This window comes from Salvelinus fontinalis, unplaced genomic scaffold, assembly GCF_029448725.1.
Source record: "Salvelinus fontinalis isolate EN_2023a unplaced genomic scaffold, ASM2944872v1 scaffold_0065, whole genome shotgun sequence".
Classification (NCBI taxonomy): domain Eukaryota; kingdom Metazoa; phylum Chordata; class Actinopteri; order Salmoniformes; family Salmonidae; genus Salvelinus; species Salvelinus fontinalis.
The window spans coordinates 426,008-442,901 of NW_026600274.1; the positions used below are offsets into that span (position 1 = coordinate 426,008).

Below are 16,894 nucleotides of genomic sequence, written 5' to 3' on the forward strand. Positions count from 1 at the left end.
TATTTTGTTTATTCCATGTGTAACTCTGTGTTGTTGTATGTGTCGCACTGCTTTGCTTTATCTTGGTGAGGTCGCAGTTGTAAATGAGAACTTGTTCTCAACTAGCCTACCTGGTTAAATAAAGGTGAGATAAAAAAACAAAAAAAACATTATCTTTACTTTATTGAAGCTCCCTGATGGTGCTAAGAGACCTGATGACTGGCAGCAGTAGTATACCTACATCATGTGAAGACAGTCAGTGGGACCTTCTGCATAAGGTATTTGATTTAATAAATCATCATTGCAACAACTTGCATCTCTCAATTCAACAAACCGTTCAGTACCTATTCGGAAATTCTCCAGTTTCACGTCCTGTTTGTCTTCACACTCCAGTACAGTAGGTGGCGGTAATGCGCATTTTCAGTTGGTTTGCAAACATTACAAAAAAACAACAACATTACAGTAGAATCAAAAAGGTGAAGAAGAAAAAAGGAAGTAGTCGACGAGAAGCTAGCTAGAATGGTTAATATTTAGCTAGCTGCTTCAGTTCAGAATACTGTACTAACTAATTAACAATCTCTTTAACGGATTGTAGCTGTCTTGCCATTTGACTACAATTTTGTTGGTACGTGGGTAGGACAATATGAGTGGAGAGAGGGAAACGTTGTTGGATGGAATCGAGCAGAGTTTGTGGAATTTAACCGAGAACAATTTACGTTACCTGTGTGAACGTTGTGGAATAGCTGGCCAAGATGGCTCCGACGTTAAAGGGAAGAATTATCGCTCGTTGCGTCGTAAAATAGAAGAATATTGTGAAAGTGATGATTTAATGAAATTAGAGGACCAGGGAATGTCTTGGTTACTCCAACTGCAAAACGACATCAAAACAATACAGCAAGATGCTAGCCTCAGCCAGTCAGCGCAAGTGGACACACTGGACGGCACCGAACCAAGCAGAACCAAGAACGAGGAGGGCGCTGAGAGGTTGACAGACCCAGCTCCAGAGAGACACATACCACCAGAACGGAGGGAGAACGTGAGTGACGTGAGTATTACATCCCAGTCACAGAGACTTCACAGTTACTTGCCAGATAATTATAGTAGATCGGAAACAGATACAGATTAGCTCAGCTTCAGCAGCCGAGAATCGCAGGCTATTTAGCCCGATCTAGGATCAGTTTAGCCATTTCGGATCATAACGAATGAATTATGTAGATAGGGGGGTGGGACCTGATCGTAGATCAGCACCAATACTCTGAGACGCTTTATTAATATATAGGCCCAGATCCTTATCACTTTGTTAAGACTGCACTGACACACTCTCTATTTTGTATCTAGGACTCAGAAGACCCATCCAGACAGTCCCCAGCCAGTTCTTCAGAACCCCAACTCTCGGCGTCATCACCGGGTCCTGACAGGAACCATGGTGACCAGAGGTCAAAACTGGGTAGTCTGCGGATAGTTCTACAAAAAGTTGTTGTCGTCAAGGAGGAGGAAGACGACTGGGATTGTTGTGTTACAGGTAAGTGATTAGATGTGTTAAGATGAGATGTACTTTAATGTCCATTAACTTAGAGCACTTTGTTTTTGTGTTAGTGCTGGATTGAACGAAAGACTGCACAGTCTGTAGGTAATTAGGCAAGCCTTGGTGCAGGAGCCTATCTCCTGTTTCTGTAACGGAAGGCAGCTTGTTGTACAAGCCTTGGGACAGAATGTACAAGTACACCCACTGGACAGGACATTATACCCCAGGACCTAATGAAGAATAACAACATGAGCTGGACTCCTCTGGTCCTTATTCTCTCCCGTCTCTGTCCCACAGGTGAGAGTCCCAACCAACCATCTGCCAGTGAATATAGTCCCTCTTCATCGGAAGAACCAGAACATTCCGAATCCGAAGATCCAGAACATTCCGAATACGAAGATCCTGAACATTCCGAATCAGAAGAACCTGAACAACGACGAGTGAAACGCAAAACTAAGACTCACAGCTGCCTAGCGTGTGGGAGGAAGTTTGTCTCCTTGTACACACTAAGGAGACACCAGAACAGGACCCACACAGGAGAGGAGACGGAGAACAGGACACACACAGGAGAGGAGACGGAGAAGAGTAAAGGACAGAGTCCTGCTTCAGGAGAACCTGAACAACAAAAGAGGAAATGGGGAGTCAGGAAGACCCACTCCTGCCCCGAGTGTGGAAGACACTGCCCATCGTTATCAGCACTGAAGGTCCACCAGAGAATCCACACTGGAGAGAAGCCTTACCTCTGCTCTGAGTGTGGGAAGGGCTTCACTTATCAAAGTAGCTTGAGATTACACCAGAAGAAAGACTCCGCTGACAAGGTGACCTGCTGCTGTGGACAAGAGTTCTCCTCAAAGTGCGTTCTGGAGGTTCACTTGAAGACGGACACTGGAGCCAAGCCTTACACCTGCTGTGTGTGTGGCAAGGGGTTCGGTAAAAAAGAGCGGCTAAAAGAACACCAGAGATCCCACACAGGAGAGATGCCTTACTCTTGCTCTTTCTGTGGCAAGGGTTACTACCAAAAACCGGCTTGGAAAGCCCACGAGCGAACACACACCGAGGAGAAGCCCCTGTGCTCTGTGTGTGGACGGACCTTCTCTAATAAGACTACATTAAAAGTCCACCAACGAACACACACAGGAGAGAAGCCTTTCCTCTGCTCTGAGTGTGGCAAGGGCTTCCTCAGTAAAGCATACCTGACGACCCACCAGCGATTCAACTGTTCTGGGGGAGAGGAACGACGGCGAGCAAAGAGATTTCACAAGTGTCCGGACTGTGGGAAGGAGTTCACACAAGCAAACAAACTGGAGAGACACATGAGAACACACACAGGGGAGAGGCCTTACCAGTGCTCTGTGTGTGGGATGAGGTTCAACCAGAAAGGGAATCTCAAAACGCATTTTAAAGTGCACACAGGTGAGTGTCCTCCTTTACCATGAATCCATCCTGATGGACGACTAGCAAACTGTCAGTGATCAAAACCATGTTGTTTAAAACAACATGTAAACAATGACTTAGTATACTCATCCACACCTTAACAATAACATTCTTGCATGTTGCATTGGTTGAGTCCCAAACGACACCCTATTCATCTATAGTGCACTACTTTTGACCAGGGCCCTTATGGGCTCACTGAGTGTCTGTGTGTCTTGTCTATACAGGAGGGGATCCCAGTTTAGTGGCTGACATGGAGACTCCCTCTGAACAACCTCGGGACAACAGACGTAAAGCTGGGAGACCACAACGCTGCCTCCATCAGCATGACGAGGAGGGAACATCCCACCACCTCCCGGCGCCACAGAGGGAGGAAACAGGCGCCACAGAGGGAGGGAACATCCCACCACCTCCCGGCGCCACAGAGGGAGGGAACATCCCACCACCTCCCGGCGCCACAGAGGGAGGAAACATCCCACCACCTCCCGGCGCCACAGAGGGAGGGAAGCCAACACCTCCCGGCACCACAGAGGGAGGGAACATCCCACCACCTCCCGGCACCACAGAGGGAGGAAACATCCCAACACCTCCCGGCACCACAGAGGGAGGAAACATCCCAACACCTCCCGGCACCACAGAGGGAGGGAACATCCCACCACCTCCCGGCACCACAGAAACCCACCATGTCCCCCAGGGGAGAAAAACACTATCTCTGCCCTGAATGTGGCAAGACATACACCCGGGAATACGACCTCCGAGTCCACCTCAGAACGCACACAGGAGAGAGACCGTACCAGTGTGATGAATGCGGAAAGACCTTTGTTCGGAAACAAGGGCTCCGTCAACACCGGCGGTCACATGCTCCCAAGCCCATGGGACCGACCCGTCAGTTAGGTAGGCCCGTCAGCATGGGTTCCAGTAGCAGAAGACCTCACCAATCACCCAGGATGGGAAGCTCTAAGCAGCAGTTGTCCAGGGTTGATAAACCCATGCCTCCGTGCTCTAGTGTAGAGAGAGCCATGCCGTTCCATACAGTGGAGAGACCCATGCCTTTACATCGAGTGGAGAGACCCATGCCGTTACCAGACATGGAGAGAGAACACTGGCAGTACTGGCACCTTTAAACTCCATGTCTATGTCTGCATCCTATTCCCTATATAGTGCACTACTTTTGACCAGGGCTCATGGCGTTCTGGACAAATGTAGTGCACTATAAATGGCATAGGGTGCCATTTTGGACACACTATGTCTCTCGTGACTAAACAGAACTGTTCTTCTTGCTTCTGTTTGTGTGTGTGTGTGTGAGAGTGTGTGTGTGTTGTTGCTTCCTCATTTATGATCAGTATAATAATCGTTACCACTGAGCAAGATAATCTTGCCAACTGTAGTTATAGTAACGTACATATTTTTAATAAACAAAAATTAAGCGATTGCATTTTTGTCCATTCTAGTGTTTAAAAAAATATCTTATGTTACTTATTGAAGCTGTAAGGATTCAAAACAAATCCACAGTGACGTACATGTCATAATGCCAGTGTCAAACGTTGGCCCTTTTTGTATATGCCTTGTAACATTTTAATTTCATTGACGGTATAAGCAGAGATGGCTAAGTTGTAAGAGATGTCATCTGTTGTCTTTACACTTCAGCCCGGATGGTGGTGTGTGTGTTGCTTCCTCATCTGTGATCAGTACAATAAAGTCTGCTGTATTGTGTAAGATAATCACTCCAACTGTAGTTGTCATCCTGTGCAGATTTTAATCAACAAAAATCAAGTGTTTGTATTTTAGTCCTTGTGTTTTTTTTTTATATCTTATGTTACTTATTGAAGCTGTCATGATACTAAGAAATCCACAGTGACTTGCATGTCATAATGCCATGGACCAATAAATTAACAATGGGAGGGGGGATAAATGTATTTCTCTCTTTATTACCTTTATCTATAAAAAACATTTGACTTCAGAAACGGTCAGACAGCGACGTTGCAAGAGACTTGTACTCCATTGTCTTTGTTCTCCAGACCGAATAGGGGCGCTAAAGCACAAACAAAATACGACCTCATACCAGAAGTAGGAAGCCAAACTGAGTTGGACAGTTTACCGAACTTCACTTATAACACCTCATCGTTCAAAACACTTTTGCAGAAAAATGTATGAAAGGAAGACCGCAGCTTTTGATTAAATAGCCTCAGGCGTTGGTATTTCCCAGCTTTCATCCAACGAGACTCGAGGTTACGACCAACAACATTGTCAGTCATCATTATACAGTTTAAACTAAACTAGCTTTCTAGTTAGTTAGCTCAGGGATTAATTCCCAATGCTATGGACGAGGTAAGAATCTGAATGTGAGCTAGCCACATCTCTTTTCTGCAATCTGCTCGGCGGTTGCTATACCAAATGTTGTGGCTAGCTTGCAAATCAAGTTGCTCAGTATTTTATAGACTACAGTGAATGGTAGCAACATCAGTAACGTTACTAGCTAACAATGTTGTAGGTCGCTGATATGTTTTCTATGAAGGTAACGTAACTAGTTAACTGGCCAGCTAGCTAGATGAATGACAATACAATCAACAGTAGCTGGTGTATTTTGGTTTGCATTGATTGATATCAAATCAAATGTTATTGGTCATATACACATATTTAGCATATTTTATTGCGGGTGTAGCGAAATGTTTGTGTTCCTTGCTCCAACAGTGCATTAGCATCTAACAATTCACAACAATACACAAATCTAAAAGTAAATTAATGGAATTAATAAATATATAAACATTAGGACGAGCAATGTCGGAGTGGCATTGACTAAAATAAAGAAGAATAGAATACAGTATATACATAAGACTAAAGCAGTATGTAAACATTTTTAAAGTGACCAGTGTTCCATGTCCGTGTATATAGGGCAGAAGCCTCTAAGGTGCAGGGTTGAGTAACCGGGTGGAAGTCATCTAGTGATGGCTATTTAAAAGTCTGATGGTCTTGAGATAGAAGCTGTTTTTCAGCCTACCTGTCCAACTTTGATGCACCTGTACTAACCTTGCCTTCTGGATGATAGCGGGGTGAACAGGCCGTGGCTCGGGTGGTTGATTATCTTTATGGCCTTCCTGTGACATCGGGCGCTGTAAGTGTCCTGGAGAGCAGGCCGTGTGCCCCTGGTGACGCATTGGGTAGACCGCACCACCCTCTGGAGAGCCCTGCGGTTGCGGGCGGTGCAGTTGCCGTACCAGGCGGTGGTACAGCTCGACAGGATGCTCTCAATTGTGCATCTGTAAAGGTTTTTTAGTCTCTTCGGGGGCTAAGACAAATTTCTTCAGCCTCCTGAGGTTGAAGAGGTGCTGTTGTGCCTTTTTCACCACACTGTCTGTCAGGGTGGACCATTTCAGATTGTCAGGGATGTGTACGCCGAGGAACTTGAAGCTTTCCACCTTCTCCACTGATAAGTTCCTAAACCAGTTATACTTAGCTGGAAAGGTTTATTTCAAAGAGAAGTTGTCTTTTTTCATAACAAGCAAACAAAACAATTGCCTTGCTATTTAGGATGGTGTCATATTGCTAAATCTACATATTAAATAATGGAACTAGCTAGTGTGCTGTTAAAACTGAGCTGTCACTCTTCATCATATAGGATTCTGAAGACCGGTCCAGCCCGTCTCCATCCTGCTCCACTGAACCCCAACCCACTGTGTCCCCGGGTCCTGACAGGAACCATGGTGACCAGGAGGAGAGTAACCATGGTGATCAGAAAGACACACCGCAGGGTCAGGAGAGGGTTACTGTGAGTCTGGACATCAACAGTGAAACACCAACATTTAATATCGTAGTCAAAGAAGAAGAAGACTGGGAACTAGATAATACAGGTGGGTAGCTGGAGCCAGGCTAACATGGCATGAGTCCCAAAGGGTATGCTATTCCCTATATAGTGCACTACTGTAGACCAGAATGGCACCCTATTCCCTATATAGTGCACTACTGTAGACCAGAATGGCACCCTATTCCCTTTATAGTCCACTACTCTTGACCAGAACCCTATGGCTATGGTCAAAATTAGTGCACTTTATAGGGTCCCATTTGGGGAGCTGTCTTGATAGCTTTCCCATAAAGTCTACAACAGGCGAAGCACAGGAGATGTTGTAAAATAAGGGAGAAACCCGGTAGGTATGCATATGCACACTGAGTCTGACTCAGTCTCACTGACTATATCTGTCCTGTCTCATCCCCACAGGAGAGAGTCCCAGCCATCACTCTGCAGGCGGGGAGAGACCCTCTACATCAGGAGAACCTGACTCCGTCTCACTGACTATATCTGTCCTGTCTCATCCCCACAGGAGAGAGTCCCAGCCATCACTCTGCAGCCAGGGAGAGACCCTCTACATCAGGAGAACCTGAGCAACACCAGATGAAATGCAGAACGAGGCAGAAAAAGACCCACTCATGCCCAGATTGTGGGAAACACTGCCAGACATTATCGGCACTACAAATACACATGAGAACCCACACAGGAGAGAAGCCTTACGCTTGCTTTGTGTGTGAGAAAACGTTCATTATTAGACAAGCTTTGAAAACACACCAGCGAACACACACAGGAGAGAAGCCTTATACCTGCTCTGAGTGTGGGAAGGGCTTCGCTCATCAATGTAGTTTGAGATACCACCAAAAGAGGAATTCTGAACAGGTTAAAACAGACCCGAATGAGAAGATGACCTGCTGCTGTGGACAAGAGTTCTCCTCAAAGTGCGTTCTGGAGGTTCACTTGAAGACGGACACTGGAGCCAAGCCTTACACCTGCTGTGTGTGTGGCAAGAGGTTCAATAAAGAATCATTAAAAGAACACCAGAGATCCCATACAGGAGAGATGCCTTACTCTTGCTCTTTCTGTGGCAAGGGTTACTATCACAAACCGGCTTGGAAAGCCCACGAGCGAACACACACCGAGGAGAAGCCCCTGTGCTCTGTGTGTGGACGGACCTGCTCTAGTAAGTATACGTTAAAAGTCCACGAGCGAACACACACAGGAGAGATGCCTTACCTCTGCTCTGAGTGTGGCAAGGGCTTCATCAGTAAAGGACTCCTGATGACCCACGAGCGATTCAACTGTTCTGGGGGAGAGGAACGACGGCGACCAAAGAGATTTCACAAGTGTCCGGACTGTGGGAAGGAGTTCACACAAGCAAACAAACTGGAGAGACACATGAGAACACACACAGGGGAGAGGCCTTACCAGTGCTCTGTGTGTGGGATGAGGTTCAACCAGAAAGGGAATCTCAAAACGCATTTTAAAGTGCACACAGGTGAGTGTCCTCCTTTACCTTGAATCCATCCTGATGGACGACTAGCAAACTGTCAGTGATCAAAACCATGTTGTTTAAAACAACACGTAAACCATGACTTAGTATACTCATCCACACCTTAACAATAACATTGTTGCCTTGTGTCTGTCTCTCCGTTCGTTTGTCTGTCATGCAGGCAGGGATCCCAGTTTGCTGCCTGACATGGACATGAGGACGACTTCTTCAGAAGCAGCGAAACAACCTCCGGACAACAGACATGATGTTGGGAAACCACAACACTGCCTGAATCAGATTGGCAAGGAGGGAACCCACAACCTACCGGCAGCACAAACCCACAAACTACCGGCACCACAAACCCACAATCTACCGGCACCACAAACCCACAATCATCCGGCACCACAAACCCACAATCATCCGGCACCACAAACCCACAATCATCCGGCACCACAAACCCACAATCATCCGGCACCACAAACCCACAATCATCCGGCACCACAAACCCACAATCTACCGGCACCACAAACCCACAATCATCCGGCACCACAAACCCACAACCTACCGGCACCACAAACCCACAACCATCCGGCACCACAGAGGGAGGTAAGCCACCACCTCCCGTCAGCACAGAAACCCACCATGTCCCCCAGGGGAGAAAAACACTATCTCTGCCCTGAATGTGGCAAGACTTACACCCGGGAATACGACCTCCGAGTCCACCTCAGAACGCACACAGGAGAGAGACCGTACCAGTGCTATGACTGTGGGAAGGCCTACGTCCGGAAAAACAATCTCCAACAACACCAGCGGTCACATGCTCCTAAGCCCATGGGACCGACCCGCCATTTAGGCAGACCACCCAGGGTGGGCTCTAGTGGTGGAAGGTCTAACCAATCACCCAGGGTGGGCTCTAGTGGTGGAAGGTCTAACCAATCACCCAGGGTAGGAAGAGCTAAGCAAAAAATACATACATCAATGTAAATATGAGAGACTCATGCCCTTACCGCAGATGGAGAGAGGACACTGGCAGTACTGGCACCTTTAAACATGGGGCTGGGTCCATAACTTCATCCCAAATGGCACCCTATTCCCTATATAATGCACTACTTTTGACCAGGGCCCATATGGGAACCTTAAATGTAGTGCACTATATAGGGAATAGGGTGCTATTTTGGACACCCACAATGCCTCTTATGACTACAGAATCGTTCTTCTTTCTGGTGTGTGCGTCTGTATGCACTCACGTATTTGTGTGTGTGTGTTGTTGTGATCAGTACAATAGAGTCCACTGTGTTGTGTAAGATAATCATACTATGTAATCCTTTGCATTTTATTTCATATATCTTATTTTACTTATTGAAGCTATCATGATACTAAGAAATGACTTGCATTTCATATAACGCCATGGTCTAATAAATGAACATTTGGGGGGAAACGTCTCTCCTTTATTACCCTTATCCAGGACACACTGACGTCACAGATGCGCGACTCTTTCGGCGGCAGTAAGAAAGCCATTCAACATAGCCTAGATTGACGTTCTTATTACTTCTAAACAAAATACACTTTTTGGGGTTCTTATAGGCTTACAAGGATGTTTTGATTTTTTCTTGAACAGTCGCTAAGATTATATTTGGTTGTGATCTTTGCAAAATAACTATTTTGGATGTAGCAGTTGTTAGCTAGAATGCTAACGCTCATTGATTATAGCCAGTCGCAAAAGCTAGCCAAAAATACATTTGACTAGTTTAAGTGTTTAAGTATAATGCAGTTGATTTGTGATGACACAAACATATTAAGCAGGACATTCATACGAGCCTTAAAATCCAAGTGTAATCCAATAGTAGTGTGAAATGCACTCATAAGCAACATGTAAATAGAGGCTTTTTTTGCTGGCATTCTATAAGAACTCCCCCTTGTTCTTCCACCAACTTGCGGGAATGTTTGCAAACAGAAAGGGGTCTATACCGCTTCTGAAACATTTGATTTCAGAAGCGGTCAGACAGCTACAGGTAACTGCCAGAATAAAGGAAACGGGTTTCAGCCAGGGATCTCCAACCTTGTTCCTGGAGAGCAACCCTCCTACATGTTTCGCGCCAACCCCAGTTGTAACTAACCAGATTCAGCCCATCAATCAGCTAATTATTAGAATCAGCTCATCAACCAGCTAATTATTAGAATCAGGTGCGCTACATGAAGGTTGTAGCAAAAACCTACAGGATGGAACAGTGTTGTAGAGTCCTGGTTGAAACCTACAGGATGGAACAGTGTTGTAGAGTCCTGGTTGAAACCTACAGGATGGAACAGTGTGGAGAAGCCTGCTTTAAACCTACAGGACGGTAGCTCCCCAGGAACAGTGTTGTAGAGTCCTGGTTGAAACCTACAGGATGGAACAGTGTGGAGAAGCCTGCTTTAAACCTACAGGACGGTAGCTCCCCAGGAACAGTGTTGGAGAGGCCTGGTTTAAACCTACAGGATGGAACAGTGTTGGAGAGGCCTGCTTTAAACCTACAGGATGGAACAGTGTGGAGAAGCCTGCTTTAAACCTACAGGATGGTAGCTCCCCAGGAACAGTGTTGGAGAGGCCTGGTTTAAACCTACAGGATGGAACCGTGTTGGAGAGGCCTGCTTTAAACCTACAGGATGGAACAGTGTGGAGAAGCCTGCTTTAAACCTACAGGATGGTAGCTCCCCAGGAACAGTGTTGGAGAGGCCTGGTTTAAACCTACAGGACGGAACAGTGTTGGAGAGGCCTGCTTTAAACCTACAGGATGGAACAGTGTTGGAGAGGCCTGCTTTAAACCTACAGGATGGTAGCTCCCCAGGAACAGTGTTGGAGAGGCCTGCTTTAAACCTACAGGATGGAACAGTGTTGGAGAGGCCTGGTTTAAACCTACAGGATGGAACAGTGTTGGAGAGGCCTGGTTTAAACCTACAGGACGGAACAGTGTTGGAGAGGCCTGCTTTAAACCTACAGGACGGAACAGTGTTGGAGAGGCCTGCTTTAAACCTACAGGACGGAACAGTGTTGGAGAGGCCTGGTTTAAACCTACAGGACGGAACAGTGTTGGAGAGGCCTGGTTTAAACCTACAGGATGGAACAGTGTTGGAGAGCCCTGTTTATAACCTACAGGACGGTAGCTCCCCAGGAACAGGGTTGGAGAGCCCTGGTTTAAACCTACAGGACGGTAGCTTCACAGGAACAGTGTTGGAGAGCCCTGGTTTAAACATACAGGACGGTGTTGGAGAGCCCTGTTTATAACCTACAGGACGGTAGCTCCCCAGGAACAGGGTTGGAGAGCCCTGGTTTAAACCTACAGGATGGAACAGTGTTGGAGAGCCTTGGTTTAAACCTACAGGACGGCAGCTTCACAGGAACAGTGTTGGAGAGCCTTGGTTTAAACCTACAGGAGGGCAGCTTCACAGGAACAGTGTTGGAGAGCCCTGTTTATAACCTACAGTACGGTAGCTCCCCAGGAACAGTGTTGGAGAGCCCTGGTTTAGGGTGATCACTCAAATTGGCTGTAATGAGGGACGAGTGTTTGCAGGTATTTGTTTTTTTCCTTTCAATTAAGACAGAGATCCTTACTAAAGAGTGGCCTTTATTCGTCAATCAAGTACAAGGGTGGAGCGAAAACCTGCAGACACTCGGCCCTCCGCGGAATGAGTTTGACACGTGCTCGAAGGCAGCGTTTCCCAAAACCATGCCAGGAAAATGCATCCTACACCATAACATAATTTGTATCCCTCATTTACTCAACAGTTTTACTCCAACACTCAGACATATTTTACAACATATTTGTGTTTAGTGAGTCTGCCAGATCAGAGGCAGTAGGAATGACCAGGGATGTTATCTTGATACATGCGTGTATTGAAACATTTTCCTGTCCCGCTAGCATTCGAATTGTAATGGGTACTTTTGGGTGTCAGGGAAAATGTATGGAGTAAAAAGTACATTATTTGGAGTAAAAAGTTGTCGAAAATGTAAAGTACAGATACCCCCCCAAAACTACTTATGTAGTACCTAAAAGTATTTTGACTTAAGTACGTTGCACCACTGCAAGAGATCTGTAATCTATTGCCTTTAACTTCCAGACCGCATTTCGGCGCTAATGCACACTCAAAAGACAACCTAAACCGGAAGTACGAAGCCAAAGAGAGTTTGACAGTTTATTTACCAGTTTATTTAAATGTACATTGTAACGTTAGCATAGCTATTTGTAAAAATAATACAGTAACTTTAGATTAAATATTCTCAGGTGTTGGTATTTCCCAGCCTACATCCAACGAGACGCGAGGTTACGACCAACAAAATTGGCAGTCATCATAAATTAAAACTAAACTAGATTTATATCTAATTTATCAGTTAGCTAGCTAGCTAAGGGATTGATTTACAATGGAAGAGGTAGTAATCTGAACGTGTGCTAGCCACATCACTTTTCTGCTCTGCAAACTGCTCGTTTGTTGCTATACCAAATGGTGCGGCTAGCTTGCAAGTCAAGTTGCTCAGTATTTTGTAGAGTACAACGCATGCTAGCAACAGCAGTACTAGCTAACTACGTTGTTGTTGCTTGATGATGTGGTTTTGTTTTCTAGTAGGTATCTAACGTTAGCTAACATAAGGTAACTGGCCAGCGCTAGGTGAAATGAAAATTAGCTGCTGTAATTTGGTTTGCATTGATTGATCGTTTTTAAACCAGGTATATTTAGTTGGAACGGTTTCTTTACTGAGAAATGGTCATTTCTATAACAAGCAGAGACGTTGCCTTGCTGTTAAGGATGGTGTCATATTGCTGAGTCCATCTTTCATAATGAAGCTTGTTGTGAAAACTGAGCTGTCACTCTTCATCATATAGGACTCTGAAGACCCGTCCAGCCCGTCTCCATCCTGCTCCACTGATCCCAAACCCACTGTGTCCCCGGGTCCTGACAGTGACCAGGAGGACAGTAACCATGGTGATCAGAAAGACACAGCGCAGGGTCAGGAGAGGGTTACTGTGAGTCTGGACATCAACAGTGAAACACCAACATTTAATATCGTAGTCAAAGAAGAAGAAGACTGGGAACTAGATAATACAGGTGGGTAGCTGGAGCCAGGCTCTCTATGGTCCACCGGACTCTAATCAAAAGTGGTGCACTATATAGGGAAATAGGGAGGCATGATTTGGGACTCATGTATGTTGCCCTAAATCTGAATGGGAGTAGCACAGGAGGTGGTGTAAAACAATGGAGAAACCCAGTAGGTATGTACAGTAAACTTAGACTCAGTCCCAGCCATCACTCTGCAGGCGGGGAGAGACCCTCTACATCAGGAGAACCTGACTCAGTCTCACTGACTATATCTGTCCTGTCTCATCCCCACAGGAGTCCCAGCCATCACTCTGCAGCTGGGGAGAGACCCTCTACATCAGGAGAACCTGACTCCTTCTCACTGACTATATCTGTCCTGTCTCATCCCCACAGGAGAGAGTCCCAGCCATCACTCTGCAGGCGGGGAGAGACCCTCTACATCAGGAGAACCTGACTCCGTCTCACTGACTATATCTGTCCTGTCTCATCCCCACAGGAGTCCCAGCCATCACTCTGCAGCTGGGGAGAGACCCTCTACATCAGGAGAACCTGACTCAGTCTCACTGACTATATCTGTCCTGTCTCATCCCCACAGGAGTCCCAGCCATCACTCTGCAGCTGGGGAGAGACCCTCTACATCAGGAGAACCTGACTCCTTCTCACTGACTATATCTGTCCTGTCTCATCCCCACAGGAGAGAGTCCCAGCCATCACTCTGCAGGCGGGGAGAGACCCTCTACATCAGGAGAACCTGACTCCGTCTCACTGACTATATCTGTCCTGTCTCATCCCCACAGGAGAGAGTCCCAGCCATCACTCTGCAGCCAGGGAGAGACCCTCTACATCAGGAGAACCTGAGCAACACCAGATGAAATGCAGAACGAGGCAGAAAAAGACCCACTCATGCCCAGATTGTGGGAAACACTGCCAGACATTATCGGCACTACAAATACACATGAGAACCCACACAGGAGAGAAGCCTTATACCTGCTCTGAGTGTGGGAAGGGCTTCACTCATCAATGTAGTTTGAGATACCACCACCAGAAGAAACATTCTGAACAGATTAAAACAGACCCGGATGACAAGATTGGCTGCTGTTGTGGACAAGAGTTCTCTTCAAAGAATGTTCTGGAGGTTCACTTGAAGACAAACGCTGGCGACAAGCCTTACGCCTGCTGTGTGTGTAAGAAGACTTTTACTCATAAAGCATTACTGAAAGTACACCAGCGATCCCACACAGGAGAGAAGCCTTTCTCTTGCTCTCTGTGTGAGAAGAGTTTTACTCAAAAAGGAAATTTGACAACACACGAGAAGTCGCACGCCGGAGAGAAACATCCTTGCTCAGTCTGTGGAAAGAGTTTTACTCAAAAAGGTTATCTGAAGATTCATCAGCGGCTTCACTGTTCTGAAGGGGACTTGAGTTCCTCTGTATCAAGAGAACTTGAACACCGACAGAGGAGAGCTAAGGAGACTCACAGATGCCCAGACTGTGGGAAGGAGTTCCCTCAAACATATTACCTGGACAGACACATGAGAACACACACAGGAGAGAGGCCTTACCAGTGCTCTGTGTGTGGGATGAGTTTCACGCAGAAAGGAAATTTAAAAACGCATCAGAAAGTGCACACAGGTGAGAACACTTTATGCTGTCATTGATTTATTATTATTGATAAATCCTCATTGATGACGACAGCCTACACTCCTAACTGCTTAACATTTAGCACGTTGCATGTAACACATTAATGGAAGTCGTATGACCCTGGTTTGCAAGCTACAAATAGTGTGTGGGCTACAGAGAGAGAGAAAAAACAAAGTGGAATTAAAACAAATAGGGCATTAAATTACATTTTAAAACTAGGAAATAGGATATCTGAAACAGCTCAGATTTGCACACTGTTTCTTTCCCACAGGAGACTATCCCAGCTCCTGGTCCACTGGTGAGGGGAGTCCCTGTACATCGGGAGAAGCTGAACAACACCAGGAGAACCACACGGCCGTCGCATCTCACGGCTGCCTAGTGTGTGGCGAGGAATACTCAAACCTCCCAGAACTACACAAACACATGAGATCTCACTCGGGAGAAAAGTGTTTCATCTGCCCTGTGTGTGGCAAGACTTACTCCAGAGAATTTGACCTCAAAGTCCACCTCAGAACACATACAGGAGAGAAACCCCACGAGTGCATCGAATGTGGCAAGAGCTTTGTCCGTAAACAAGGGCTCCGGCAGCACCAGCGGACACATGATGCCAAGCCCATCGGACCGACCCGCCAGTTAGGCAGGCCAAAGCAGTTAACCTCCATGGACAGGCCAAAGTATTTATCCAGGGCTCAGATGTCCAAGAAAGTGCCTAAAATGGAGAGTGATACAGAGATACAGGACTGCCAGTACTATAACAATTAACCGCGACTTTCTCTTAGTAGGTAGAGTTCTTCTCGCTGAAGCTGTGTCTGTGTTGTCGCCATCTCTGATCAGTAAGATAATCATGCTAACTCTCACTCATCTCATCAATCAACATATTATGATCAACAAAAAAAGGGGGGGGAAGTGTCCCTTTTTTGGGGGGGTCAATTTTTCATCAATGCTGTGATGGTGCTAAGAAATCAACAGTGACTTGTAGCCCACTTGTGAAATGTTCCTCACTGATAATAACCATGTCATGATTAATAAAGAAGCATTCTGGTTAGGACACCTGTTGTCTTTCCCTCCAGGCACAGCGTCCTTCTCGAGATAATTTCGAGTCCATTCACAATGCATGAGGTTAGCTAACGTCAGCTAGTTGGCGCCATAGAGATCCTATTCCATTACAAGAGGGGCTATGCCATAAACCCTCAAAGTTCCATAGTGGAGCCAAAATGGTAGCCATCTTGGTCAGGAAGAAATACAAAACCAGTCTAATTGGTATGAACGGCAGTAGGTGAGGCATTTCCTGCTTTTACTGATGCAGGAAAATAAAAGTAGGGCATGTGATGTATCAGAAATTGTGTCGTAAATTACATTCAACCTAAAATATTGGTCATATAATTAGAAATACCTGTTATACAGGTTTTATACAAATGTTCTGTATAAATAATCTCTAAAATATATGCAAACAGACCATAAATGTCTCCGGGTTTTTTTCTTGGAAAGCTGTGACTGCTTTTATATCATACAATATTAGTACCTGTTGCATTTACAAGTTGTCTAGTTAATTTAAACAATTGATGTAATCATTCCTGTAAAACTGCCTGGCTAGCAAGCTAACACACATACAGTGCAGATAAATTCTTCACATTAGGTGAGATTCTACATGTTATTCTGGGTGTAACTCACAGAGATCCTATTTAATTAGATTAGGTGAGATTCTACATGTTATTCTGTGTGCAACTCACAGAGATCCTATTCAATTAGATTAGCTGAGATTCTACAAGTTATTATGGGTGTAACCCACAGAGATCCTATTTAATTAGATTAGCTGAGATTCTACATGTTATTCTGGGTGTAACTCACAGAGATCCTATTTAATTAGATTAGGTGAGATTCTACATGTTATTCTGGGTGTAACTCACAGAGATCCTATTCAATTAGATTAGGTGAGATTCTACATGTTATTCTGTGTGTAACTCACAGAGATCCTA

The 16,894-nt window shown here is 45.6% G+C and overlaps 3 protein-coding genes across 7 annotated transcripts; all 3 read left to right on the top strand.

The window, feature by feature from the left end:
• Positions 1 to 441: 441 nt before the first annotated feature.
• On the top strand, positions 442 to 4,851 carry LOC129842790 (zinc finger protein 182-like). 2 transcript variants are annotated; one of them, XM_055911444.1, is made up of 5 exons: positions 442 to 1,024; positions 1,318 to 1,501; positions 1,802 to 2,917; positions 3,163 to 3,287; positions 3,382 to 4,851. In XM_055911444.1, exons 1-5 carry the CDS (start codon positions 623 to 625, stop codon positions 4,057 to 4,059), a joined length of 2,505 nt encoding a protein of 834 aa, XP_055767419.1. In that variant the 5' UTR covers positions 442 to 622; the 3' UTR covers positions 4,060 to 4,851. The 2 variants fall into 2 exon arrangements, with proteins under 2 accessions (XP_055767419.1, XP_055767420.1); XM_055911445.1 differs by having other exon boundaries at positions 442 to 1,015.
• Positions 4,852 to 4,979: 128 nt separating this feature from the next.
• LOC129842791 (endothelial zinc finger protein induced by tumor necrosis factor alpha-like) lies at positions 4,980 to 9,634 on the top strand. The gene is made up of 4 exons (XM_055911446.1): positions 4,980 to 5,263; positions 6,552 to 6,783; positions 7,252 to 8,214; positions 8,390 to 9,634. The coding sequence occupies exons 1-4, from the start codon at positions 5,255 to 5,257 to the stop codon at positions 9,190 to 9,192; spliced, it is 2,007 nt and encodes a 668-aa protein (XP_055767421.1). The 5' UTR covers positions 4,980 to 5,254; the 3' UTR covers positions 9,193 to 9,634.
• An 85-nt stretch (positions 9,635 to 9,719) lies between these two features.
• Positions 9,720 to 15,988, top strand: LOC129842794 (zinc finger protein ZFP2-like). Of its 4 annotated transcripts, none has more exons than XM_055911452.1 (4): positions 9,720 to 11,756; positions 13,065 to 13,287; positions 14,076 to 14,909; positions 15,190 to 15,988. In XM_055911452.1, the coding sequence occupies exons 1-4, from the start codon at positions 11,736 to 11,738 to the stop codon at positions 15,678 to 15,680; spliced, it is 1,569 nt and encodes a 522-aa protein (XP_055767427.1). In that variant the 5' UTR covers positions 9,720 to 11,735; the 3' UTR covers positions 15,681 to 15,988. The 4 variants fall into 4 exon arrangements, with proteins under 4 accessions (XP_055767427.1, XP_055767426.1, XP_055767429.1 ...); XM_055911451.1 differs by having other exon boundaries at positions 9,720 to 10,220; XM_055911454.1 differs by lacking the exon at positions 9,720 to 11,756 and adding an exon at positions 11,786 to 12,687.
• The last annotated feature ends 906 nt before the right edge of the window (positions 15,989 to 16,894 follow it).

Bases quoted from the DNA above. Each gene is read 5' to 3' on its own strand.
- LOC129842791 (XM_055911446.1), top strand. The intron at 6,784-7,251 runs GTGGGTAGCTGG...TCATCCCCACAG, and splicing joins CTGGGAACTAGATAATACAG to GAGAGAGTCCCAGCCATCAC. The intron at 8,215-8,389 runs GTGAGTGTCCTC...TCTGTCATGCAG, and splicing joins GCATTTTAAAGTGCACACAG to GCAGGGATCCCAGTTTGCTG.
- LOC129842794 (XM_055911451.1), top strand. From the start codon at position 10,149: ATGTTTGCAAACAGAAAGGGGTCTATACCGCTTCTGAAACATTTGATT. The intron at 10,221-13,064 runs GTAACTGCCAGA...TTCATCATATAG, and splicing joins AAGCGGTCAGACAGCTACAG to GACTCTGAAGACCCGTCCAG. The intron at 14,910-15,189 runs GTGAGAACACTT...TCTTTCCCACAG, and splicing joins GCATCAGAAAGTGCACACAG to GAGACTATCCCAGCTCCTGG.
- LOC129842790 (XM_055911444.1), top strand. From the start codon at position 623: ATGAGTGGAGAGAGGGAAACGTTGTTGGATGGAATCGAGCAGAGTTTG. The intron at 1,502-1,801 runs GTAAGTGATTAG...TCTGTCCCACAG, and splicing joins CTGGGATTGTTGTGTTACAG to GTGAGAGTCCCAACCAACCA. The intron at 3,288-3,381 runs CTCCCGGCGCCA...ACATCCCACCAC, and splicing joins AGGAGGGAACATCCCACCAC to CTCCCGGCGCCACAGAGGGA.